Source organism: Lissotriton helveticus, chromosome 9 (assembly GCF_964261635.1).
Source record: "Lissotriton helveticus chromosome 9, aLisHel1.1, whole genome shotgun sequence".
Taxonomy (NCBI): domain Eukaryota; kingdom Metazoa; phylum Chordata; class Amphibia; order Caudata; family Salamandridae; genus Lissotriton; species Lissotriton helveticus.
In genome coordinates, this window is record NC_136070.1 from 1,062,997,145 (window position 1) to 1,063,025,044 (window position 27,900).

General features: G+C 40.7%; 1 protein-coding gene across 1 annotated transcript in view; it reads left to right on the forward strand.

The window, feature by feature from the left end:
- Nucleotides 1-27,900, forward strand: part of SYN2 (synapsin II) — a 1,086,516-nt gene that overhangs the window by 1,049,441 nt on the left and 9,175 nt on the right. Inside the window, exon 12 of the mRNA XM_078661415.1 lies at nucleotides 17,806-18,046. Coding sequence (XP_078517541.1) covers nucleotides 17,806-18,046 — 241 coding nt within the window. The remainder of the gene's footprint in view (nucleotides 1-17,805; nucleotides 18,047-27,900) is intronic.

Here is a 27,900-nt window from a genome sequence, read left to right on the forward strand (position 1 = left end):
AAAACTACTTCAAGCAAAAGGTCCCAAAACAAGCAAATAAACTCCTTCTCAGATTTGGAATACGTTTTAGAAACACATATGGCCAAGCACTGGCAGTACTGCAGCACATTCCTATATAATGGAGGCAGATTTTAAAAATAATGCCCCATAGGAAATAATGAGACAAACAAAAAGAATGTATTTTGACTTAAAAATATATATCTATAATACATATATTCCCAGAAAAAAAACTAATGTTAAAGAGACGTTCTGGTTAGGTGAAAATGTCACCTAAAACATACAATTTTAAACTAACAAAACCACTGAAATTCACAAGTTATAGTTAACTCAAGTAACTATCACTCTGCCCTAAAATACCTATAACTCATGCCCAGCAATACACAGTTTGTAATCAATGATGTAATTTCAAATGTTGCAGTCATGTTATCAATAATGTCATAGAAAATGTAATGAGTGATATAATATGTAAGGTCATAAGCAGTGTATGGCGAGAGCACAAGTTATAGTTACTTTTGCAGACTCCTTTCCTGAGCCTATAGTTGCTCCAGGGATCCTATCTCCTGGGGTCTTGAGTTGGTGAGAGCAACGGGGGAGCCCCTAGGGCCCCGCTGACTAACCTCATGCACCCATAAAGGTTGCATCGAGAGCCAGCATTGCTTCTTCCCGGCAGGAACAGCTGTTTTGCAGGCTTGTGCTGGACGAGAGCAATCGAAGTTTCCCTGCCCACAAAAGCATGGGTAGACAAACATGCATGCTCTCACCCAGCAGGATAATTTTTAAAGCTCCAACCAGGTGGGAGCCAACAAGTGTTCTGGGCAGGGAAAATACCATGTCCCATGGGTGGGCTCGCTGAGACACAATGAGTGAGCCAGCCCTGGGGATGGTGTCTCTGGGTCATTTCAAGGTTTGGGGAGGTGGGCTGCACACCCAGTTTCCTTCTAAATATTAATGGTACAGAAGGATGGGGTTCACAGGGCCTTGGATAGCCACGGGAAGGGGGCAACACACCCCTCCGCCTCTTTACTTTACATATCGACCTTTAGGGATGGGGTCCCTCTTCTATAAAATATTTGGATCCGCAGTGAATTTGTGGAGAAATCAAAAAATAAATTGGGGCACTGCACTTGTGGTGGGTGGTGGGCTTCTAGTACACCCCCACCTGGCCTAGGGGAGCAGCATATTCCTACCCCTGCCCCTTTATAGCTATTTCATACCTTTTAATCAGGATTCAAGACTGGATCCTAGGATGACTGCCACCAATCATTGTTGATGTATCACCTGCCAATCAGGTCAGATCTTATGATCTGTTGGCTACACAGACCCTCTGCCGCATGAAAGGAACAATTGTTTGGAGCCTTAATTGCTCAAAAACTACAGAACAGATTTGCAGTAAATCACAGGAAGCTCGCTTTCTGGGCCAAGATTTAGCTTTCTTCCAAATAGGTTATGATTTTATGCAGTTTTTGTCAATTCACTGTTGAGTATTTTCCTATGGAAACATTAATGGAATCCATAGCTTTTGCAGCTCCCGCTTCCTGGATAACTCCAAAATCTGGGTTGGATGACTTTTTCTTTTAAGAAGGATTTGTGAAGATTCGTTTAACGGCCCCCAAGTTATATAGAAAACAAAAAATGCATTTCCTTTGGAAACACAAAACTAACTATAACTACCCAGTGATGACCGGCACTGGGCTCTATATATTTATATATTTATATCAACGTCCTTTACCCATTAAAGAAGAGTTGCAGACACAAGTTGAAGGTTGCAAACAAAGGCTCCCCACCTGACACTTTCAGCCGAAACCTTTCTCACAGGTCAAATGTGACATGTTACAAAAGCAAAACATACAAAATAATGTGTGAATAGTCATGAAAAACAGACACACAAATTAACACAGTGCTGACAATTATGTCAGCAGTATTGCAATTAAGTGCTTATGAAACACGGTATCAATAAGATCGCAACATTAATAAACCATTTATTTTATGCTAGTCTGTAATCAGCTTGGGTAGAAGGGCCGCTCCCTCCCCTGTGGAAAAGTTAACGGGCCTCAGGGATGGGGTCCCCGGGTAGACATTGGCTTGAGGACTAGGGTTACAGGCATGTTCTCCCTCCCCAAATAGATTTATATATTGACCCCCGGCCCTGGCTTACTGTGGATTTCATTTTAATGTTATAAAAAATGACTGGTGTAATTTTTTTGTTGTTGTTTTGTGCTGGAAACCCACGGGAGAGCAACAGGATTGCAGCAAAAATAAAGATGTCTGTTAATTTCTTCCCAAGGGACGGTCCTTCTGGGAACCTCTACAAGAGCTAGGTTGGCAGGGTAGCCTTACCCTGCCCCCTTTGTTTTTAACTCAGTTTTAGGACAGGGGACTAAGCCCACACAGTCCTGTAAAGGCCACGGTAACATTTTTGTTCATGTTGCAGCCAACTAATCAGAGCATTCACTCCCTCTGGACCTTCACTCCCACTGTAGGGGGATTGCCAAAGGGGAAAGAAATCCCCTTAGGCCAATCAGAATGCTCTATTTTTTTAAGTTGTGCTTTCAGTACTCTCAAATGCAACCGTCCAAATAAATAATTATTTTTTAACCTTAATTTCCCAAAAACTACTGAAAGGATTTACAGCAAATCACAATAAGCACTGGACCAAGATCTAGCTTCTTGGCAAATTTGGTGTAATTCCGTTTTTTTCTCTACCCCTACATGACGGTCCACCTTGAAACTTCCAAGAAGAAACTAAGCAGAAAATAGCACTTCTTTGGAAAGTTTTGTGAAGGTACATCAAACTGCACCAAAGTTATTAGTATATGTATACAGTGGGTTCACAACATCCATTTATTAGGCAGACACGCTTTGGTGACACTTTGCCTTTCTCAATGCCATATGCCACAAGGAATCTCACATTTCAGGCTATTTACACAGTCAATATGCGGCTGTTTGAAGGAGAAGGAGGCCAATCTAATAATTATGTCAAACCGCTCCAAAAAGTAATGTGCCACATTTGGTAAGCACATAGTAAAGTGAGGTGCATTGTGGAACCTGTACCCAATGTGGGAGTTGCCATCTCCGCATGCAGTGCCTATCCAATGGGAGCGGATTTGACTATGTAATAAGCTTGAATTGCAAGTCTCCTTGAGGTGTATATATGTATATATGTGTATATATATATATATATATATATATATATATATATATATATATATATATATATATATATATATATATATATATATATATATATATATATTCCATATATATATATATATATTTTTTTTCTCCATATATATATAATATATATGCCGCAGGGGGCAGGAAAAAGAACAGGTACGGACCACAGGCAGCTTGATGAATAAAGTGTGTTTATTTTCAAATTGACTACCACAGCATGACGCGTTTCAACCGGGTCACACCGGTCTTGATCACATATATATTAAAAATGTTGTAAAACATTTTAAATACTTTTTCAATTTATAAAATAAATAATACTTTTTTATTATTACAATAATGAAAGTAAATTTTATGTTTAACTTTTTATAATGTTAGTGCACAATAAATATAAACATTTTATTTTAGGTTGGATTGTTTTAAATGAGTTTTTAAGAAATCATTTTTGTTTCCTTGAATATATTTAAATTAAATAAATATTTGATGAAACATTAAGTTAACAGTGCAGTAAACATTTTTTATTTTGTTTTATATTTAAAGTTAATATACACAATTAATTTACATTAATATTTAAAACACATTTTTTGAAACTATTTTTCTGAAGTTTAAAACACTTTGTAAGGTATTCTTATACTTTCCCAAAGTGAGACAGAGCACTGTGCAGGGAGAGAGAGTGAGAGAATCTTTTTTTGGGGCAATATGTGGAAGAAATAGGGAACCCTGATTCTTAAATAAATTTTAGAATAGTGACACTATCTAGCCAGAAGCAGCACAGATTGTTGATGAAATATTGGGGTACAGTTCTTTTTTGTGCAGGATGCCAAAGTTAATGTGTTGCATTGTGCTAGAAAAATAAGCAGCACACCGCATATATACCAAAATAACACTGATGCTCTCTTCCACAGTGCTGCCTAGCACCACACTTACACTTTTGCACCACAGTGCAAAGGTGTTTGTGTGATTTATGGCATTTCTTTGTCCTGGAAGGCTATCTTTTTGAAATACAATCCTAGGCCTCGGCATGCTTTTGAACGATGATGGATTCAACCCAGATCTGTAAATGATGGTGAGTGTCTGAAAAGTTTCAGCACTCTGTCCATCATCTTATAGTGTTTACTATGTAAGCCCTCAGTGGCCAGTTCCAGACGTGGGTCCCATGCTCACTTTTCCACTGGAGTCAAGTTACACTGGCTGATGAGGGCTGATACCCTGAAACCGGCCCCAGGAGGCTTTTTTTCCGGTCGAGGGAGGACCTGGCCTGTCAGTTTGGGCTGGACTTTTCCCATGAGGAACATGGTCAAGACTGATTTGCATATGGCTGGATCCAAACTGGGGTGGCTTAGTGTGCAGAAGAATGATGATGATTTAGCTCAGATCTGTGACTAGGGGGGAGTATCTGAAAGGTTTCAGCACTCCTTCTATCATCTTATTGTGTTTGCTATGCTTTTGAACCCTACATCCTATTGAATGTGGGCTGTACAGTACAGATGAAAAGCACTGTGTGAAACGTTAGGAGCAAATAAAAGATTTCTCCTTCTTAGGGCCTGTCTCAAGGAGGTATTATTGTTGTTGGTAAGCACTGTTTAGAAATGTTTGTAGATAGGTCATACCATCAAAAACCATGAGTGGTAGCATGGCAGCACCAATCTACTACCCATTTGTCACCTCTGTGATGCAAAGTAGCACAAATCACTGTGTGTTACTTTAAGGGCAATTACCCAGCACAAATAAAGCTTTGCACTGGAAAGTAAGAAGTGTATCACCCTGTAACACTACTTATGTCTGGGAAAAGTTATTCTAAATCTGCCCCTAATTCATGGCCGACAGTAAGTGGAATGCATAGGGCCAGGGTGGAGGTTCAGAGTGCCAGTGACATCCTATGAAGGGGTTCTACTTCTGGTGTGTTGTGATTCCAGGGCAGGATGTAGGGAGAAATAGGTCGAAGCCCATTCATTGGTATATGTCATGCAAACTAAGTGAGGTAAAGGAATAGGAACAGCCAATGACTCTTCCAAAAAACTGGCTTAAACATGAGAGAGTAGTATGTTTATAGTAAACAACACAATAGTATCTGGGTGCCTTTGAACTTGCTCTGCTTCCAGAAAACTTGCCTTCTTTCACTACGGGGGTGTTTGTGGCCTCAGAACCAGTCAGGGTTGGTTTTCCAAGGGAGTTACCTCATCTACATTGAACAGAGCTAGGCTGAGGATTCAAAGCTGATAAACTGAAACAGGGGTCCTGCCATGTCAGAAGGTGCTCAAAACAGTGATGTATTTGACTGTTTTACTATAAAGAGATAAAGTGCTGTATAAGAGAGCAGGGTAGGCAGTGAGAATTGCTTTTCGACTGGATTAGGAAGTATCGCAAATCACTTGCTAGTAATTCCTATAATAAAAGCTTCACACCACTAGCTTCTCAGAGCACACCTGGACATGAGAGGAGGAATAACCTGCTGCAGTATCAATATGGAATTCGATTGAGGCCTGGACCTGCTTTTACCTTGACCCCCAATACTGGGAGTGATTCTCAACAGTGAAATCAGCTGGCTTTCCCTTTGTTGGAGTCTTGGCTAGAATGAGTTCTTGAGCTTACATCTCACTTCCATCTCTGACTGGGGAACCTAACTTAGCAGTCTGGGAGAAATGGAGAAATGTATTCACCACCTAGACATAGTTGACACTTTAAACCTCCATAGGACTGAGACAGTGAGCCAAGGATTTCTGAAAAAGACAGCACATTGGCAGCCATGATATGCCAGCTTGCACACCTTTGACCTTTTGGTGGAATTTTGAAGGCCACACCAGGAATAGTGAAGTAAAGTATCTGGTTCTGTGCCATCCTCATCAGCTTTAACATCACACCTTATTTCTTTGGAGTATTCCTAAGTACAAATGAAGTGGCCATGTCTGAAGGTAAAATTCAAGATCAGGGAAAGTACTCACAGTTTGTTAAGGCCTTAAGTGACTACATTGTACATGTGTGTTCCTTTCCCAGCTCTTTCCACTCCTCAAGTGTCAATGAAACAGCAGTCATAACCCCATTGTAGGAGGCCTGCATGCCAAAACATCAAGAGATGGATATGCACAGCTGCACAATCCCAGGACTTTAGAGGAGGTTGGAGCAGTCAGACCTAAGCATGCAAGGAAATTCTCATCCCATCCCATCCCATCCACCACACAACTTCTGGGTTGGTGCCTACTTTGGTGAGCCCCTGACAGCCATTTCAGCTCAAGAGCTGATAGAGGATGAGACATCAGGATCATCTGTGCATGTGGAAGCTGGCATAGACGTGCTAACTCTCCCACCTCTGCTCCCTGCCAACATCAGTACGGTCAGTCCTCCTGCAAAAGGATCAGTGTCCCCTCCTTGCTTTGCGCCATCGCACCATCTAATCCACTTCCTCATTTAATTCCAAGAGATATGTGACTAATGAGATTAAATATTTACTGGGCAGCCATAACCAGGTACCATCAGTAATTTTGGAGCCAGGATCCGCAAATCTATTAGTCATCTGTCATCAGATCATACAGACAAGAATACACATTTGAGGTGCCTTCTATACTCATGGGCATTAATAAAACAAAAACAGACTAAGCCTCCAGGCACTTGCCACCACCAACATCGCCAGCCCCAACCACACCTTCTCACACTCCCATCTCTACCCTGAAACAGATTGTGTATTTTCCTGAACGACCTGCTGGTGTACACTAGCTCTAAAATTGTTAAATATGAGAATGTATCACTTTGAGGATGTTAGAATGAGAAAGAGAAAGACGCTAAAAGCAACACTCATTAAGCATTTTGAATGTGAATCAACCACTGCTATTATGGTAATATGGCTTTAGATGTTGCCAAATTTTACCATGAAATGTATGAACAACTAGAAACATAGACGCAGAGGCATGGGAAATTACCATTACAATCCCATAGGTCAAAGACACCTGTGTTTATTTTAAATACAATTCTGTCTACCAGCATGCACAATATTACTTAAACAATCAGGATAGATATGCAACAATTTATCCAAACCTGATTCAATGATGGGAACCTGGATGGATTCAAACTCAACTTTCACCCAATATGAAGTCATTTGGATTTTTCCTGGACACCAATCTCACTCACAACGAAGGAATCACTTAAAACAAGATTGCTTTGTACCAGCTCTCTCCAGTAGAGAAAGTGAATCCATTTATAAAAAAAAGAGTGACTTTAGAAAATAATTTGAAGGCCTTACATATACACGGCAGTGCACCCTTGCATTTTGATGGCTGCAATGCAGACTCTATCCTTAAGCTACTTTTGGGTATCCCTAATGCCACAGCATGCTTCATGATAGCCTGAAGAACTATGACCACATCACTGAACCTCTGATGGACTCTCACTGGTTTGTATCTAAGTTTCTCTCTAAGTGGAAATGCTCCTCTTAGAGAGAGATCTAGATTCCATCACTCCCGTCAATCTTATAATGACTCTGGCTAATATAGCCATGACGGAGAATTTTTTCCAATTTGAAGACTCACTCTATCTTCAAGTCAGTGGAACGAGCATGGGCAGCATTTTTGCGCCGTCGTTAGCAAATCTGTATGTGCATAACTTTGAAACAGAGCACATCTTCTCGGACAATAACCCTTTCACAGACCAGTTGCGTCTGTGGAAGCGGTATATTGATGATATTTTAGTGATCTGGAGAGGGAGTGAAGAAGAACTAACCAGGTTCCACGAATGGTTGAATGAGAGAAATCGCTTTCTACGCTTCACAATGGAGCAGAGTAGAGTTCATCTAGCGTTTCTCGATCTACTAATTACACCCACGACTACAGGTTTGGCCTCAGAGCTGTACCGCAAACCGATGTCGCGTAATTCTTTACTAGACTATAACAGCTGTCATCCTAAATCTCTTCGAGATAATTTACCTTATGGGCAATTTTTGCGCATACAACGAAATTGCTCGATTAAAGACCGGTTTGAACATCATGCCGATTGCCTTAAAGAAGATCTTGCACAAAAGCATTATCCCAAAGGCCTTGTTCGGAAATCAAAAAAGAGAGCCTCCAACAACAACCGTGAGGGGCTATTGGAGATATTGCCACCCAAACCCATTCAAAATCGAATGACCTGTGTGAGCACCTTCACTCCGCAATCAAATGCCATCCAGAAAATAATAAAGAAACGTTGGTGCATTCTGAATACTGGAGGGGACACTATTCCAGCTCCACTGTTTGCCTTTAAGAGAGGGCAGAGCTTAAAGGACAGATTGGTTCACACGCGTCCCAAAGGGGACATACCACGAGCATTAGGTACATTATGGGACATGCCTGCGGCCACAGGACACCATCCCTGTGGGAACTGCGCGGCCTGTCCGAACACAACGAAATCCCAAACTATTGATATAGGGACTGGGAGACCGTGGGAACAGCGTAGGTTCACAAATTGTAACAGCTCCAATTTAGTGTACCTAATTAGCTGCCCATGCAACAAGAGGTTTGTGGGTATGACTACTCGCAAAATCAAGACACGCATTTGTGAGCACAAAAGCTCTATTCGGTGCTCAAGACAGTCGACCAGACTGACGAACCACTTTTTAACAGCCAAGCATATGTCGTCTGAGTTGCATTGGACTGTGATAGAGCAGCCTTTGATACCAGCCCATATCACTGACACTAAGAGTTTCCTGTTCCAGCGTGAACAGCGATGGGTATATAAATTGGGCACAGACAAGCGAGGATTGAATGAAGATATTCCTTGGATGTCACTCAAGAGTTAGAGGCACAAGATAATCAGTGCTTTTACATTAATGAATGATATGCCCGGAGAGAGGTATATCTGTTACTTCCCTTGAGTATGAGTACCTGATGATCATATGGTATGTGTGGCATGTGGGCTGTGAGTATTACTCCCATATCACGACAGGGTAACAGAAGGGGCCCTCTCGACAGTAGATATCAGGAATGACGCGTGTAACACATGTTGTGTTCAGATTAATGAGACTGGTGGAGATGCTGTAGATAGAGCACCGCCAGCCTGCTGATTAAGGGAGATAGAACATGTTCGCTGCCTGGGTGCATGGATGCTCAGGAGTTTTGTTGTCCAGCACAATGGATACAGCGCAGGAGTAGCGCGTTTATAATGGCCTTTTGAGGCGAGATCTGTCTAGGTCTTACCCAGATGCGCCAATAGCCTAAACATGATATGGTCATTGACCTTGCTATAAAGACACACGGGGCCTTAGTTTTGGTGCCCCCCCTTTTTTGTCAACTAGGAGTTGCCGCCAGGCTGTTTTATACGCTGTTTAAATTGTTAAAAAAATTTTTTTGCATCATTGCGAGGGCGTCACGATAATTTGCGTGCTGACGCCGGTTTTGTGTGTAAAAAATCTGAGGAGTCTATGAGACCTTTTAGTCCCTATACAATAGATAGGTTTAGACAGAGTACACACGAGGGTTTCAAACCACTAAGCCCATAGTTCCTCGCGTGACGCGTCCGCGTCACGCTCCGCGCCAGCCAATCGTAATACTCCTCTGGCATACCCGGAAGAGGACAGACTGACGCTAGCAGCAAGGAGCGGGGCAGCGCGTCCCCGTTTCACGGTATGTGCCGGTAGGCTCATAAGATCTATAGCCTATTTAAGTAACAGGACTCCGACCGCCGGTACCTCCCACAGACAGCCCAGTTGGACGTCTGGAGTACCGACGGATAGGTGAGTCAACAGACAGAACAGGCGCCTCTGTAAGCCACGCTATATCGAGTGGCCTGCCTTGACCTTACAGTACTTCCTTTAATTGATTCTTGTTTTATATGTGTTTGTGATTCATACAGAGCGGGGCTCCGCAGTACCTGAGCTAATGCCGGGTGAGGTGGGGCAGCATTCTCCATAACGTGGGGTGAGTGTGTTTTTGTACTCAAGTGGCAATCTGGCTCTTTTGGGAATAGCTGTTATCTCAAAATAAGTGTGGAAGGAAATGGATTATAAACCATTAATTGCGAGACTTTGCTTTGTATTCGAGTCTCGCCCAGAGAGCTTTTGCTAATAGGCTTGTTCTCTTTTTCTTCTTTTTTATGTGTGTGTGCTGTTTTGCGAAATCCACTGGTTCCTCCATCAGGAGAATCTAAGGTGACATTTATTTTATTTAAGTTTCCTTGTTTATTATGCACTAATTAAGCAGTAGCAGGATAGGTCCTGAAGAAGCAGCAAGTGACCCCGGGGCACAGGTAAAAGCTGCAGAAACATGTCGACCGTGACTTTATAAACTGTCGAGGTAGTAATTTGCTTACACTACCTTTTTGCACTGTTTTTAGAGAGTGGGAGTTGAAGGTTGCTAATAAATCTATTTTCCTTCTTCTACCCCTTTTTAACATCACCACTTTTTTGAAAAATTTTATTTTCATTATTTAGCACTGCTTATTGGTTACATCCTGCCACCGACCTGTCATAACTTCATTGGGCATTGTTTTCCACCATGCTGTGCCTAATCGTATATGGGGTTTCCCTGTGTACTTATGGTGGTCTTCCCAAATGATGAAGGGCGGTACAGGATGGAACTCTGATGGGAACACTGTAACTATCGGAAGGGTGTCCCGTTATTGATTTTGCAAGCAGCACACGCAATCTTCCAACCCTCATTTCTGAGCAGGTTTTTGACTGAGTGTTACTTGTTAGTTGGTGTCTAGTACTTATGAGGGACGTAGCACTCTTGGTCATTAAACTTTCCCTCTGACCCTCCCTAGTGAAGTTTGTTTTTTGTATTGCCTTTCCACACCACCTTGCAAACAGTTCTCTCACCTACAAAGCCATCTCAGCCAAAACTCCCATCTAACTGTCTGACAAGCAGAATACCTCTAGTGGTTCTCAGCTGCAATAGGACTCCAGCAGACTGGAGATGAAGAAATGCAAAAAGAAGATCAATTCCAAAGGAAGGTCTATGATATTCATTGATGCCTGCTACCACATTGACATGACAAAATGTATGCACATCCAGATAAAATGTTATTGTTATTTTTGACATTGTATTTATTTAAATGTATGTGTATTGTATGTTTTCAAACACATGCAAAATACATTGATTACCCCATTGGACATCACTATACCAACAACCTAAACAAGAAAGCAACACAATATGGCTAAGTATCTGTTAACATTGCAGGATGTGTCAAAAACCATGTTAATGTGTCTTGACAAATAGTAAAATACTATGTTCAGTAGCTAGGCACATGCATCAAGAAAGGCAGGGGCCAAGGGGTTGAATTTACAGACCTTAAAACTCTTCATGCGGTTGTAAGTCACAGCTTGAGGGTGTAGAAAGTTCCTTGGCATTGGATTGCACTTGTGGGAACTGGTCGTTTTTTGGGGGAAAGAGAAGCTTCAGTCCATGCTGTGGATGGCTGAAACTTGGTTCAAGTCATGTCCAATGAACCAGGAATTCTAAACTTATGGTTTTTAGGTTTTTGGATCCTATAACAGCAGTGTAATTACTAGTGCCAATGTCCACTCCTTCTGTAACCATGCACAGGCTTTGAATAAAATAGCCACCAGCTTAAAAAATCTACGCCTGCAAGTCCAGCACATATTTTCTTGCCATCTGTGACTTCCAAAGGAAAACAGACAAGAAAAGCACAAACAACAGGAAAAATTGCAAACACAATAATTCTCTGTATGAGTGCTGAATCTCAGAATTGCCTTCCAAACTCTGTAATGCGTATTCTTTAGTCCAACAGGGCAACTGGGCCTTGTTAGAACACCTATGAAAAAACTGAGACCTCAGGGGGCAACCAGACTGCCCACTAGGTCAGTGGAGCGCATTATGTCTACTGTCCCCATGGAGGACTGCTTACTGTATTTTGAGATACATGCCTGCCTGGCAGCAATCTCAGTGCCTGAAATGGATCTGCTGGCAAGGCTTCAGGAAAATATACATATAAATCACCCTGACATGCATGTAGCTTTCTCTTCGTGAATGAGAGCCAAAAATGTTATTTCTCTGTCTAAGACGGCCATGGCATGCGTGGTGGACCCAGCTGCATAAGTCAAGTGATGGCCACTGCCATAAATAAGGCGGGCAACTGTAACTGATCTGGTGGCTATCTGACGGGTGAGCCATGAGGTCGAGGGTTTATGATGAAACTAACTCAGAGCTAGCCCTTGTGAACTCTGCAGGTCCTGAGATGAAATGAGTCCAAGGAAACATGAGTTTGGTGGGCAGGGCACCTGCCTCACAATTACTGCCTTAATCGGATTCATGGCCACAGAGTAGGGTATTAGCCTTCTTCAAAAACTGATACAAGGTTTTTCAGAAGTCTGACATTTTTTAGCAAAAATCTTAAACCTAATTGCTGCATTTGTCAGCTTGAAGCAACTTATTCTAAATTTTGCAGAAGTTGGCCGACATCCTCTATTAAGTAGTGTTGTGTTCCAAATCCTTAAAATGTCTCATTTGGGACTTCTGATTGCTGCAACGTAAGTGTGGTAAAATATTTATTATTATACTCTTATTCACCTTACTTTTCTAACGGTATTGGGCCGTTTATGATTGACAATCTGCAGCACCTTCCGTTACCTGAGAGGCAATGCTCCTCTGACCAATCTTTCTCCGCCTATAGGAGGAGTGGAAATTAAGGTGACCAAATACCTTGTTAGCTGTTCAATGAGGACCATTAACTGACAGCTACCTCACAAATTTGAGACTAGATTTAGATATATCACTCTTAAACCATACTGTAAAATTAAATAGAAATAGGAAGACCCAACTTCCTGAAGAAGTTAATTTTTCTTTCATAAAAAGACTACAGCCGACACGTTTCGTCCAATAACGGACTTCTTCAGGGCTGTAAATTCAACAAATATATAAATACTCATAAATATATACATATAAAAAGACAATACAAATATGAATATACAAAATACCTGCCCAGCAAATAAAAATAGGAGCATTGCTTACAAAATATAGAATAAAAGATCGCAGAGAAGATTAGAGAAAGCATTTGAAATTGAATTTATGAGGTAGCATGATATCTCATCATATATAGACAACAAAGCTTTTGCTGCTTTCTCTTCTCTCTATTGGCTTTTTCATTTTGGCAAATTACCTCAGGCCACATACTATTGTACGCTTTAAATTTCTGTATAGTCTATATATGAGGAGATATCATGCTACCTCATACATTCTATCTCAAATGCTTTCTCTAATCTTCTCTGCGATCTTTTATTCTATTTTTTTTGTCTATTGTTGGATACGTTTGTTTGTATATGGTCCACCATGCATATGGAATATGATGTATCATTGTTTAAATGTTAAATGTTGTATAAACCTATTGAATCAAGAGGCTACCTTGAAACAAGATATCTGCTAAGCTGCTAAGTAAGTTTTGTATAAGTAAAAAACTGTTTAGGATTATCAGGTGTAACATTTTCTTTGTATGTAGCTATTCTGTCTACAAGGTCACATATTTTGTAAACAATGCGCCCATGTATATGTGCTGGACAGGTATTTTGCATATTCATGTTTGTATTATATATATATCGTGATCAAGGGAGCTTGACTCCCGAAACGCGTTGATGGATGTAACTCTGAAAATAAATAAATAAGCCTAAACCAACGATACCCTTGCTCGAGTGACGGATGATTTCCTTGTGTAAAGTGAATGTATTTCCTAATTTGAATATATATATATATACCTATCTTACCTTTAATTTGCTTTTGAGCTCAGAGACATTGTATGATTGCCCACTGGGGCAGCAATGCAGGCGACCAACAATCACAGTGACCAATCATTACAAGTTGATTAATATAGCCCACTGGGGCTTGATTGTAATACGAGATACAAATTTCATTCAAAATGTTACAGCCCACTGGGGCGATATCTATTAACAAAATTCTGACGCACTGTTATTTAGAATGAATTATTCTGTTTAATATTCGGTTTATCAACAGCTTTATATGAAATGTCAGTGTTGATTTCATTTAAGTGCACACTTTCTAATTATGAGTTGCTCAAAAATCACTGTGGTAATGGGGATGCATTTCTATTTGAAAAACACATTCAAATATGGCCGCCAAAATGTGGTTAAACACACTTGTGCGATGACGAGTAGTCCTACCTTTATGTTATTTGCTGTTTACTTTAAAACCCGTGATAGAAAAAAACACTGTTACCCGTGACCAAACGCGTCGGGTGTTTTTGGCATTCTGTGTAGTCAATAAAACTTCACACTAAATGGATTTGGGCTCGAGCTGACTTCTTTCAATTGATAAAGTTGCTGTGTTCAATATATATATATATATATATATATATATATATATATATATATATATATATATATATATATATATATATATATATTTGTTGAATTCACAGCCCTGAAGAAGTCCATTATTGGATGAAGTGCTTCGGCTATGGTCTTTTTATGAAAGAAAAATATTTTTTTGAATAAAAGATATCATTTGAAAAATACCTTGGACACGGACCAGATGCTTTGTGATGTGTCTATTGTCTTTTGCTATTAAGTGGTCCATCTTTGCAATTTATCCTGTTAGTTATAATCCCGTTTTGGATTGCACCATGTCAGTGGGTGCTTTAACAGTGTGCACACACAATTGATGGAGAAATCCTATTACACATTAATAGTTTAGGGATAACTGGTCAGGTGCTTGGTCCTTTACGGGTACATTGCCAATTTTGTTTGTTTTCTCCTGAGGAAGTAAAGTCGAATTCGGATTATGCAGACCAAAAGCTCGGCAACAGCAACACAAAACAAAAGAAAAGAAGTCACACCTGATGTTTTGACAGAGTTTGCTGTTTATCTCTACAACACATTTAAGTCATTACAAAATAGCCCAGTTTGAATGGAAGAACCAACAGGACTCAATAATAGAGTCAGACAGGTATTAGATTAATTTGGCTATTGTAATAAAGATTCAAAGTTCATTGCCACAAGCAATATCTTGAGAATTTCAGTTAAGAACATCACAGCTTGTATAACAGCACCACTCATTTAGCCAGGCTTATTTTGATAGTTTTTATAAAATCAGTTTACAGAGTCCCACCACCATTTAGGCAGAAAGATAGTTTGTTGTCTAACAACTCATATCCTATGAGGTTCAAATTTATAATCCATATAAATGCGAGTCCTTTAGCATACAACAAAGGAAAAAGGAAAAGTATTTTAAATGGCAAACAAAGTTTCAGTACACCAACTACCGAGTGTAGCCTCGGCAAAGCAGTCCAAGAGTAAGCGAATAGTTCTCAAAAAACAATCAGCATAGAGTCCTCTCTCGGGGAGAAAAGAAAAAGTATGGCGTTGCCCCTCCTTTAGGGTCTCTTCTTTTATAAAGTTCTAACAGTGTCCCAGTGAAGTAGCATCACACCACCATCGATAAAATATCATATGTTCAGCTGCACATAATGTCACCTAGGACACTTGCTAGATAAACAAAAGAGGAACCCTAAGAAACCCAATTCTAGGGGAACATCCAATCAGGGAGAAAGACAAACTAAAGAACATCAGAAGATGTCCCCAACTATGAGTGAAGATAGGGCAATAGCTCCAAAATATAGAAATATCCACCCACAGAGCAGCTCAGCTGTTTTTCTTATTTTATTTATCATTAAATATTTTATCCTTTTCTTTAACCGCATGCGTGCGGCGGCTTTTTTCGCACTGTGCGGCGTTTTTCGAAAAGCCGCGTTACATGACGAGCTGAGCTCGTCATGAGCATGCGAGCAGCGCAACTCATGACGAGCTCAGCTCGTCATGAGCGTGGAAGGGGTTAAAAGTAATGAGGCAGGACAAATACAAAAATTAATTCATGAATATACATTAAATATGTCACATAGAACAATGCAAACTTTGCACAAATATTCATAGAGCACAGAAGACCAGCCCACAATAAACTTGTCAAAATCTTGAAGGTGGGTGGCAAAGGTGATATTTTCTCACTTTCAAATTTCTGTCATTGTCCATTGCCACTTACAGGACACACAGACCAATGTGAATTGCATCTTGGCACATTAATATTATATTTTGGTATTACAAAACTAAACAATACTTATTCAGTGACCTTAGAAGACTCAGATGATGTTTTGTCTCTTTCATGACCCAACACATCTTTCTTCTACTTCAAGTGTGTCTACTAATCTGTGTCTAAATGATTGGAACCGTTGGCCTTCTATGTGTCATGAGTCTTGAATGTAGACTTCTTAAACCCCTGAACTATTCTACCGGGATTTGACATTGTGAGTAAATGCTTCAGAAAGGAACAGAGGCACACTGGCTTGCAGGACAATTGATAGTTGTTTCTAGTAGGTTTGCCAGATTTTTGAGGTCAATAGAAATCGCAGGGGTTCAATAGTGGAAGTTTCTTTATAGACTAGACCACTTTGTGATCAAAACAATTGATCAACCTTGGCATTTGCTATGAATTGGAACATTCAAATACTGCTCTGCTCTCAAACTATTATTGTCCTGATGATGACCCCCCCCCAATGGTAGTGGGCCGTAACACTATCAACGCCCATTAGGCCAATGGATTTTAAGTGAAATTTAGGGATTTTTGTGTATTAATCTGAGGGAGGGTCCCATGTTAACAGGACCAAATACAGCTACACAAATCATTGTTCTCCATGTACCAAATATACACGTTTATTTTCGCTTCTTTTGCTTTGCACTGTGTGATCAGTTAAGCATTGAGTACTGATTATGAAGTTATTTCTGTTTCTATTAACATTGTTACAGCCAAATGTCCTGCGTTTGTTGATTTATCCTATTCTTACTTTTATGGCGTATGACAGGATTGAGCACTTCTATATTTTTCTGATATGACCCATTAGGAAACGTTTTTTTAATATCCATGCATTACCTCTGAATCCAGGTGGTGGAAAATGGCTGCTCCTATAGATTGTAATGATCAAAAATATTTTGATAATTTCCTTTCACAAAACAATTAAATTACAGCACTGCAGTATTTAACACCTGTGCTACTTTTCGCAGCTAATCTGTAGTTTGGTAAACATTATGCTTCCACCGCAGGTATTACAAATGAAACATTTCTAGAAGTGAAAAAATTGTGATTACAGATAAAGAACAAAGGGAATGCTTGTAGTCATGATTTAGTTGCCTATTTTCTATAGATTACAGATATCAAGACTCTAGTCAAACAATAGTAATGAAAAATGTTGATGATTACGTATTAACGTAAAATACAATGAATGTGCTTTTGCTAAAGACCTAGAACACAGTGTGAGAACTTTATACCCATTTCCAAAAAACTATTAATTTCCGACTCAAATATGTTTTGCATAAAATACAGCCATCTATAACTTACTAGTAAAAGGTTATCTTTATCAACTTCACATTTAAGAATTTGGCAGAATAATCCTTTGTTGTTAACCCTTATTTGGGGCTGCACAGTGTGTCAAACGTGTGAAGGCAACTACAGTAGTTAATTGAATTGATTATCACCGGTGTCATGGCTAAAGGTGTGTTGATTATTTTCATTAATATCTACAGATCAGTTTATAACTAGGGAAATATGAATTCCACATAAGGAACAGCTTCCATATTTGAAACAAAAACTGGATGTGAAGACTAATAAAAACCTTTAACACTGTAACATTTTGAAGTTTTTCTTGTACTGAAATTAGGGGGCCCAGTGCAACCCCAGGAAATGCAATCACAAAGCCAGGAGCTGTTGCAAACACAGAGTGGGCTCTCGTCATCAGGACCTCCTGCTCAGGACCATCTCAAGCAGCCTGCCGTCTCCAAGCCTCAGAAACCACCAAAGCCTCCCGCGCCCACAACCACTCAGCCGCGTTCCCAGGGGCAACCTTCTTCCGGTGCTGGGACACTGCCACAGCCTGTGCCACAGCAGAAGCCACAGCTGAAGTAAGATCTGTGTCTGTGTTTCTGCTTGGTAGCTAACATTGTAAATTCATTGCCAGGATTTAAGGAGTGGGAACATAAAAAGAAAACTTAAATAATGAAGCGAGAAAGTGACCATCCTTTTTCCAAACAAATGTAACTGTAGATATAAGGGTGTAAATCTATGGTTATTGAGGGGGATGCTGTCAAAGAAAACTGTATGTCAATATTAATTTATTTGACAACAATGGCTGGATTGAATAATCTGGTAGGTAAATATATTTTCATTACCAGCTAATATGATATGATGACGCCTCATGTTAGTGTGAGTATATCCTATACAAATGATAAGGGTGCTTGCATAAACGGGAAAACATAACGTTTGCTGAGTCTTTGTTACAATTGTGGAATGATTAGAGCTAGGAATGTTGAAATCATTCGGGATATGATGAACCAAAAAGGAAGTTACGTGTTCTGAGTTACGGAGCCAAAGAGCCACTTCTTAAATTCCAAGCGCTTGAGTCTCCCATGGTTGTCACAGATGCCAAAGCAGAAGCAGGGAAACTTCCTTACTGTTCCAGTGGTTAAATTGAGGATCTAGCTGGTCCAACTCTGGTAGACAGAATTCAATCCATAAGGGTTTCCGGTGCAGGAGCCAGATCCCATCTTCTCATTATGAGTAAGAAGATTCTTTAAGCTCCATTACTTCTTCAAAGCTCAATGAACACCTGATATGCACTAATGAATGCATTTTCATCAAAGAGGTCCCTTCCAGGCTGTATTATGCCGAGAAGATGGAGCCGAGGACCTGGGCTAACTCAGTAGACTAGCGGCCATCCCCGAGGGCTAAATGAGTCCTTCTGTTCTCATGTAAAGTGCACATTTGTAATACATTTTGCACATGAACATAGCTTTTTAAAAAGGGCCTGGAGGTAAATTCCATTTCAAACCAGCACTTTTGGTTCTGCTACTGGGTTCGCTGTAGGCAAGCAGGCAAAGGGAGCGATACACAGGGGCCTACATTTATTATGGTTTCTGAGAGAGCTCACACAGTAGTGAGAAATGATATGCTGTACACATGGGCTTTTATAATGGTTGGTAAATGGATGAAATGCTTTGTGTCACTTTTATGACTTGCTACTGGCCACATAACGTGGTGGTAGGCAACCCCTAGGATGCTTTAAGACCGTAAAATGTACAGTAACTTCTTCAAATTGTCTTCAGATATCCTTATGAAATGTACAAGGCATGAGTCATTTAGAATGATATGTATGTCTGACTTTATAGATGGCTAGAAACTAGATCTGTTGTTTCTAACTGAAACATGGGCATATGCTGCAGTAGTGTCAGTACACAGGCTGGACAGACCTCTTAAATGAGGCAATGGCTTAAAACTGATCTACTGTATTCAAATCTCCCCCAACCCGGTCTTACCGCTCTTACAGGCACAGGGGCCACGAGTGCGGAGCAAGCGTCCCTAGACTATACTGACTGGCTTAATGTTTTATTAGGTTAGCTCCATTTAAATCAGCATCTTCTTATAGGACCACACCCTCTGTATCTTTTTTTTGTTGAAGCACTAAGATCTGAACTATAAAACTGTAGGAGACAGAAAAGACGCCTTCACTCTCAGTATGATAACTTCGGGAAACACTCCTATAAACAGGTGCTATCAAAGTACAAATGCCTACTGACAAAAGAAAAAAGTAACCACTTTACCAAACTAATAGAACTAGCAAAAAACTCCACTAAGGAGCTATTTCAAGTAGTAACTAAATTAACCACCTCATCAAGCATCAAAGTAGCTAACTGTATTCAAACCTTTTGCAACACACTAGCTCACCTCTTCAGGGATAAAGTAAACCAAATTTGTTCCAGGTTTAAGGCCTCAAACAACTCTAACATAACCACTTCTGTCCAGACTTCCTTCATTTAATTCCTCCCAGTCACTTCAGATCAGGTAGCAACATTTATTCTTACAGCTAAGTCTGGCTCTCCTTTAGATCCATGCTCTGCCTTGGCATTAAAGCTTATACCTGATCTTATAGGTACAAATCTCTTGGCCATTTTTAGTTCAGTGTTTATTATGGGAGTTTTTCCCTCTTTGTAAAAAAGCCTCCATTCTCCTGATTATAAAGAAATCCACTCTGAATATGGCTGCTCCCAATAATAATAGCTCTACTCTTCCTGCAAAAAAATATGGAGAAAGTGATGAACACACAGCTTGCCCAGTTTACCCAAGCCAATGGTTTGCTCGACCCTACATGATTTTGGTTCCAACCTGAGCATAGCACAGAGACTGCCTTGATTAAGGCCAAAGTGGAGCTGTGGGCTGTGTTGAATAGGAGTGGTGCTGCATCCCTTATTCTCCTAGACTTATCAGCAGCATTTGATACGGTAGACCATAAGCTGTTGATCAAGCTGCTAGGAGATCTTGGAATCAAGGACAAACCCTGGCCTTACTAACCTCATTCCAATCCATTGCCCTTAAATAGTTAGAATGTCCCCTTTTCTCTGACTTGCGGGATCCAGCAGGGATCATTACTTAGTCCAATAATAATGTATAAGTGACAGAGTTGGCTACTCTGATCAGAAATGTTGGCTTTTCCATTACCTCCTATGCCAACAACACACAGATTGTTGTGTCCGCTTTTAACAATACGGCGAACATTTGCACCCACTTCCATGACTGTATGTGTGCTATCAGCTCATTGATAAGCAAGCACTGTTTGAAGCTTAATTCAGAAAAAGCTAGGTGGTATAGTTCAGAACCCTCTCCCCAGCTTGGGACCCTCCCTGGTGGCCAGAGGAATTAGGCTCTCCTACCATCTCAGTGATTAGGGCCAAGAACCTAGGTGTTCAAATTGACAACAAGCTGAATTTTGTAAATTAAGTTAATGCCACGGTCTCTTCTTGATTCCTCACACTTCGTATGATAAAGAAAAGTCTTTCTTTTCTCCCAGTCAATGCTAGAAAGACTGTCATCATGGCCTCATTTCATTCAAAGTTAGACTATTGCAATGGACTCTATGTCAACATGCAGGAAAAACATCTAAATAGATTACAGATGGTATAGAATGCATCTGCAAGACTACTTCTAGGGATTACCAAATTTCATCCTGTCTCTAAAGAATTGAGAAGATACACTGGCTTCCTGATAGAAGCCATATTACATGTATGGTCCTCTGCATCGCCCACATGGCCTTGCATAATGCTGGTCCAGAATTGCTGAGGCATGTCTTTAATTGGTACCATCCCTACAAACTCCTGAGCTCCCTTGGAGAAAAGAAAATGGTGGTCCCCAATTCTGTAAAATGAATTGGGGCGGCAGAAGTTTCATTACGGGGACCACCAAGCTCTGGAAAGGTCTTCCTCATCATATCAGAGCTCTGACCTCCCGTATCTTCTTTTGGAAGGTGCTCAAAATGGTTGTTTAATAATTTAGATTCTCTTTCCAGTCGTGTTCGAGTTATGTCAGCGCCAAGAAACCTTGGAGTATACGAGTGCTCTACAAATTTTGTTAACATAACATACATTTTAATATATTTGCAAAATTGTGCAACTACATCATGAGCTCTTAAAATGTTTTAAAATATTAATTAAAAGTCCAACTAGCCACACTGATTACAAAATCGTCTGTCTTGCCTGTCTTGGACTTTTTAGAAAGCAATACATTTATTTTAGCACATACTGATCAGTGATTTGTGATCCCCAGTGCAACAAACTAGGGAAGTGTCTATTAAGACATGTTGTTCATCATACTGATTAAAATGCTGAAGACCCTTTAGCTCTGAAAGGAATGAGCAAGCCCTGCAGGATACACACCCTCTACCTGGCCACTTTATTGATTTATTTAATGTAAAGGAAAGCATAGGACAAGGGTGCACAGGAGCACTAAAATGAAATTGCAGCTTGAGTCCCTCTTGGACATACGAAATGTGTAGCTTGAAAATTCATCCCAGTAGATTATTCTGAGATCATTTTTTTGCTGTAGAAAACTTTTGTTTTGGTACAGATCATGACTTTTGTCATACAGTATTAGAGATTCCACATAGAGTAACCCAATAGTAACCTATTTGAGGACTATTAACTGCTTTCTTAGGTTGCTACAGACCAGTGGGATTGTGATGAGGAATTTGAGCCAGTCAGATCTGTGGATCATTGAGACAACACTTGCCTGCTTCTCCTCAGGATCATAAACTGGTTATCACCATATGCTGCCTGGTTATTTTCACATATTGCTCATATGACAATTGGGTGTTTGCTCAAGGACTGCTCTACGTACTATATTTATTGGTTAGTAGGACATAGGCAGTGAAGGGGCATCTGTCAAAAATTGGCTGATACCCCACCCATCTATTTCTTGGATACACGTTGCATTTAAAGGTGTGGAACATCTTCATAACCAATGGTGATGCCTCAGTCAGGTCTGCATTTCCTGCAGGCCACCCACTGGAGAGCTGCCATCTTCAGGGCATCCGTAGGCCTGCCTATATGATGCTAGGCCTTTTCTGCCTGAAACTGCCATGATGTATTTGCCCTCAACCACTGAGAACAAAATGCCACCTCAGTGATGACAGGCTGTTCACAGCTGAGCCAGTAGAGGGCCCACAGCTTCATTATTATAACGTTATGAGGGAACTCTTCTGCATCCTACTCAAGTATATCGAGTTGGATTCAGAGTGTAACCTTGTATCAGTTCATAACCTTAGCCAGGGGTTGTATACAAGACTTTACAACCCTATTAAACCGATATCTAATTGCCAGACTCACAACAAAACACAAGATTTCAACAAGCAAAAATATCTAAGTCAAGCATGATTTTTCTTGCTTGCTGTTTACAGACCTTTTGAGAACAATACTAAGAGAGTGAGCATGGGGTCAGCCCTCTTTGGCCATTAACTGGTTTAGGTCATCCTCCTTCAGCCTTTGTTTGATGTTTCCTTCACATTTTGTGTTACTCACAACAGTGTTGCATAGTTTTACACTTTTCAAAGATGACTGGCAAAAAAAGTAGTTTCTCTGGCCTCCCTACTGAGTAACTCTATGCTCCTGCAAAGGGCACAATCGCGCGCAGTGGCCCCTCAACACCACTGCTTCCTTTGCCCTCTTAGAATGGGGTTTTCCAATTTTGTAATTAAAACCCCATCAATATATGTTTGTCATTTATCCATAAGAGTGTAGAAAGAGTTCAGAGTTGCAGGGCGCATGTTGATGTGCTAGAGCCTTCCTTCGCCCAGACTCATGATCTTCAACAACCAAATCCTTTGCAGACGTACACAAGCGCCCGGAATAATTGCCTCCCAGCTAGAATTTTTAAAGCAGCAAACACCTAATGGGTAGGGATGATGCGCTCACAGTTTGGTCAATGTTGGTTGCACAATATAATCCCAGAGATGTTAGAAATGGGGGTCTTTAATTGGCATAGGTATGCACCTTTGTCCAAGTAGGGATCCTTCCTTCTAGTCAGAGCAAGGGAGTTACACACTTTGGATACCCCCTTCTCACCCCATTAGGTAGCATGGAAGGAACAGACAGGCTTATCCCAAAGGCAATGTGTAAATATTTATACTCAAAACAAACAGTAATACAGTGGAAACACCACAAAGGGACACCACACCAGTTTAGAAAAATAAGGTATCTTTATCTCAACCAAACAAGACCAAAAATGGCAAAAATCCAATATACATATATCAAATAGCCCTTAAAACCAGTTACTTGCAGAAATAGCACTTGTAGAAACAAATAGCTCCACCTGGAGCTATTACGACATTGTGAAAGGCATAAATCCAAAGTATGGCGCTGACCGCGAGGTGCGCGGTGTCAGGCACGGAGTCACACTGACCCTGAAACAACAGTACCTTGGAAAATGAAGTCTATGGATGATACATGGTGGCGCAGGCGGTGATGGCGTCATTGCGAGGGTTGGCATTGGCGAGAACGATAATTGCTGGTGTCGTAGGGTGTCGGAGCCGCGGTGCAGGTAGGGCAGTGTGTCGTGCACTTCATGAGCAGTGCCCCTGGCCTCGGTGCAGGTTTCAGCATCACTGCAGGCATCTGAGTTGTTATTCTTGCATTCTTTAAGTTTCTTCCAGCTCCCAACAGCAGGAACAACCTCTAAAGGCCCAAAACTGGACTAGCCACCTCCAGGCAGGTCAAAACATCCAGCAGTGGAGTTCAGGGAAGCCGTTGGTGAAGTCTTTGTGTTTCTGAGACTTCAGAACAGGAGGCCAGCACACACAAGTCCTTGGAGATTCTTCAAGCAGGTTCACAGTCTTTGTACTATTCCTTGGCAGAAGCAGTAACTTCAGGCCAACACAGCAAAGCACACAGTAAAGGGGGGGTTTAAGGTCCACTACGTATAGAGAAATTGTTGGTGGACAATGCACTGACTGTTGCTGTTGACCTACATTTTTGTACAAGTAGGTGTCAGAGGTATCACCTTGCCTACCACATATGTGCCTTGTTATGGGCCGAATAGTGACCACTGTTTCTGTATATTTTAGGTTGCATACATTAAATCATCTGTTGGGGTAATTGCATGGTAACAGAGTGCAAGGTTCCACAGTGCTCTGAGTGTGTGTGTAATTGAATGGAATGGAGGTATCTAGTGTGGGTGTTTATTTGATTGCCTCTTTATTTGTGGCTTATGGGTGAAGTTTCCAGTGGGCATGAGTGATTTCTTTGAATGGTTGTTATTGTTAACCAGGTATTTATATGATATTGTGTATCCTTTCTTACACCAACATCGTGGTCTTCCCAACTTAGTGCTTTATGGAGGGCTGAATGGGATGTGGCGCCATTGTTATTATGTGTGTATGCTCACTTGAAAATTGGGGATGTGATATGTTTGTGTGTGTGTGTATGTTTTATTTTCATCTCACCACATTGCCGTTTGGGAAGCGAGAAATGATTTTGCTCTTGCTCTAAGAGTACTTTGTGCTCCTGTGTTGGTCTTTGCACATTGCATCTGTAGTTTGTCATCTGTTGTAGTCAGTTTCATGAAAAATGTTAACATGTCTGTAAACTGATGCCTTAGTTTCGTGCAAGGAGTGTGGGTATGCTATTTTGTTCAACAGGTGTGATTATAGGTGCCTCACTGTTCTTCAATCCCTGGGATGTGTCTTTGTGATATTCCTATGTGCTTCAAATGGACTTTATTATTCATTCCTTTATATAAGTTGCTTAAGTCTACGTTTGTGCTTGGCAGAGTTCATCGTCCAATGCTTTGATAGTCTCAGAGTTTGTTTCATGGATTTACCATCTATATTTTGATTTTGATTTTCACAAGATTTGTAGCAAAGGAAAATACACTCCTGAGGGCCATATTATGTATTAGGGCGCACTTTCCCTGTTTGCGCTTGGTGCACCTTAAAACAGGTGCGTCGGGTGCAAACATAGAAAGTGCGCCCTATTGCATAGAATGCACTGCCCTGGGGGCTCCGTGAACTTATGTTGCCCTGGGGGCACCACATTGAAGTAAAATACGGAGTGGCTTTGAAGCATTACCGCTCCATGTTTCACTGTTCAAGCGGCAACTCACCTGCACTTTGAAGGGGGATTAGAGATCCCCTTGCAGGCGGGTGCAGTCAGTGACCTCACCCACCTGTAAAAGGATGTCTAGGGGGTCCATAGGACCCCTTTTACCCCTGAATAGGGCTGCATTCAGGGGGCACACTCACAGTGCACCACCTTTTAGGTGGCGCACTGTCATTGTGCCTCCTGACAGCTTCTTTGCCTCTGCGCCCGCGTCTGTAATACGATGCCGGCACAGAGGCAAAGGGATCCCCTCATTTGCATGGGGCATACCCCCATGCAAATTAAGGAATGCCCCCTGCATATAGCGCTGGCACTTTATGTGAGCCAGTGCTATCGGTATTACAGAAGCGGCTGCACAAGCGTCTGCGTCCCTTCTGTAATATCAAAGTGCCCCCGGGGTGCGCAAAGTGGTTGCAAACGTTCATTGTGCCCCAGGACACTCTCTGTAATACGGCCCCTGAACATTTGTGTCTATCCCCCTTTCATGTAGACTTTTGCATGACTTGTCACTTTTTTTTAAATTTATTTTTTTGCAAATTTCCCCCTGATATTTGATAAAGAGACGAAAAAATATTTTTGTCGGGGAAATAAGAATTCCTTTGTGGTGGAATCCAACAGGTTAAAATAGAAAAACATTTTATTCAATACAATCTTCTTATATGGTTGCATTGATTTGGGGTCTGCTTGCCTCTCTTTTCTTTGATACTCTGGTCCAACAACTGGCTGGGGTCATCAGGGATCATTTGTCATCCCCTTGCTGGTCCAACAGGACAGGAAGGATAATGGGCTTGTTCATGGCTGTCTGTTTTCAATAAAAGCCTCGATGAGGTTCAGAAATTGCCACTGAATAACTCAAAATAAGAGGAAATGTTTCTGAATAGACTTTCAGCGAACTCCCCACGAATTATGAGGCCAGATTTCTTGAACCCTATGCTCACACTATGATAGCAGCAAAACACATAGTAGTTTGGTTTGACAACACGTTTAAAAGCCAATAACCATTATTTCATGAAGGCTACAAATAATTCCGTTTTTCTTCAAAGTCAATACAGATTTTATGTAGAAAGAGATCAGAATGGGGAAGTGGGACTTATCTTCAACTTAGAATCCAGTTACAGAAGCATAACCCATCCTCCAGGATGACACTAGAATCAGGTGCTGAAAATATATTTTAAAAGTTATTACTTTGGCCAATAAAGCATATTGGGATGTACCAGAATAGCTAAGTACAATCTCCATGAAACATGAGTTGACGAAAGTGCTCCGGTCAGTCTTACTACATCAAGCACATCACTAAGATTTAAGGAAGATAAGCTAACAGAACAAATGAAATAAACCTGGCAGATCAGTGGTAGAACATTCTGCAATGGTATCTTAACTAGTTGGAGGAATGCACCTATTTTAGACTGTATTCTTTCCGAAAATGTATGGCCATTTACATCTTCTATGAGAAAGAGCCTCTTTTTGTGTGACCACCCCCATTTTCTGCTGACTGGTAGTGCTGTTTTTTAACTCTTCACATTGCAACACTACTGGCCAGTCCCCATTGTATACGCTGTGATCCCTAAAACATGGTAACATTGGGTAAAACCCAGGTACATATTTAACTTTCCCCGAAGGCCATAGCATCTGGTGCAGGTAAAACACCATAAATATTGAAGTTAAATTGCCCATTTGTTAAGCGCTACAGAGACTGCACAAGAAAGCGTCACAATGGACTAAATCACACATTGTGCCCTCCACTCGACTGCCAATGCAAACTTGGCTTCAGGCCTATATATATAGCTTGACTGCTGAAGTTGTTAAACCTGCAGATGACCTTCTTAAATAACCTCTTTTTTTTTTTTTAAAGGGACCCTACTTTAGAATTCCTAATATCTTAAAGTGGAAATATTAGACTTTATTTTTGGCATGTTCTTATAGTGACTATACCCCTCTAAGATTAAAGCTACAGTACAATTAAAATGTTATTTCTAGAAACTTGGATGTAGAATAAGCTACAGAATCCATTCAACCACTGTTTCTAATATTCATTACAAATCCAGTTTAATGGTGAAGTTGGATATTTTGGTAAAACTATAGGAAAAGTAACTTTTATAAAGTTATATTTTTCCTGACTGAAACTCCAGTGGGATAATTAGCATTAGCCTACCTGCAGATGCCCTCCTTGTCAGTGCTTTCCCCTTGATAAGGTGTGAAAATTGCTCCTAGAGCACAGAAAATGGCTTGGACCCTTTGAAAGGAAGATCTGGGTGTGAGGTAAGTGATTTATCTCATCTCAGGAAATGTAATTGGAGAGAGCTGAGGAACTTCATCAACTTGGGATTGGTGTGAAACCT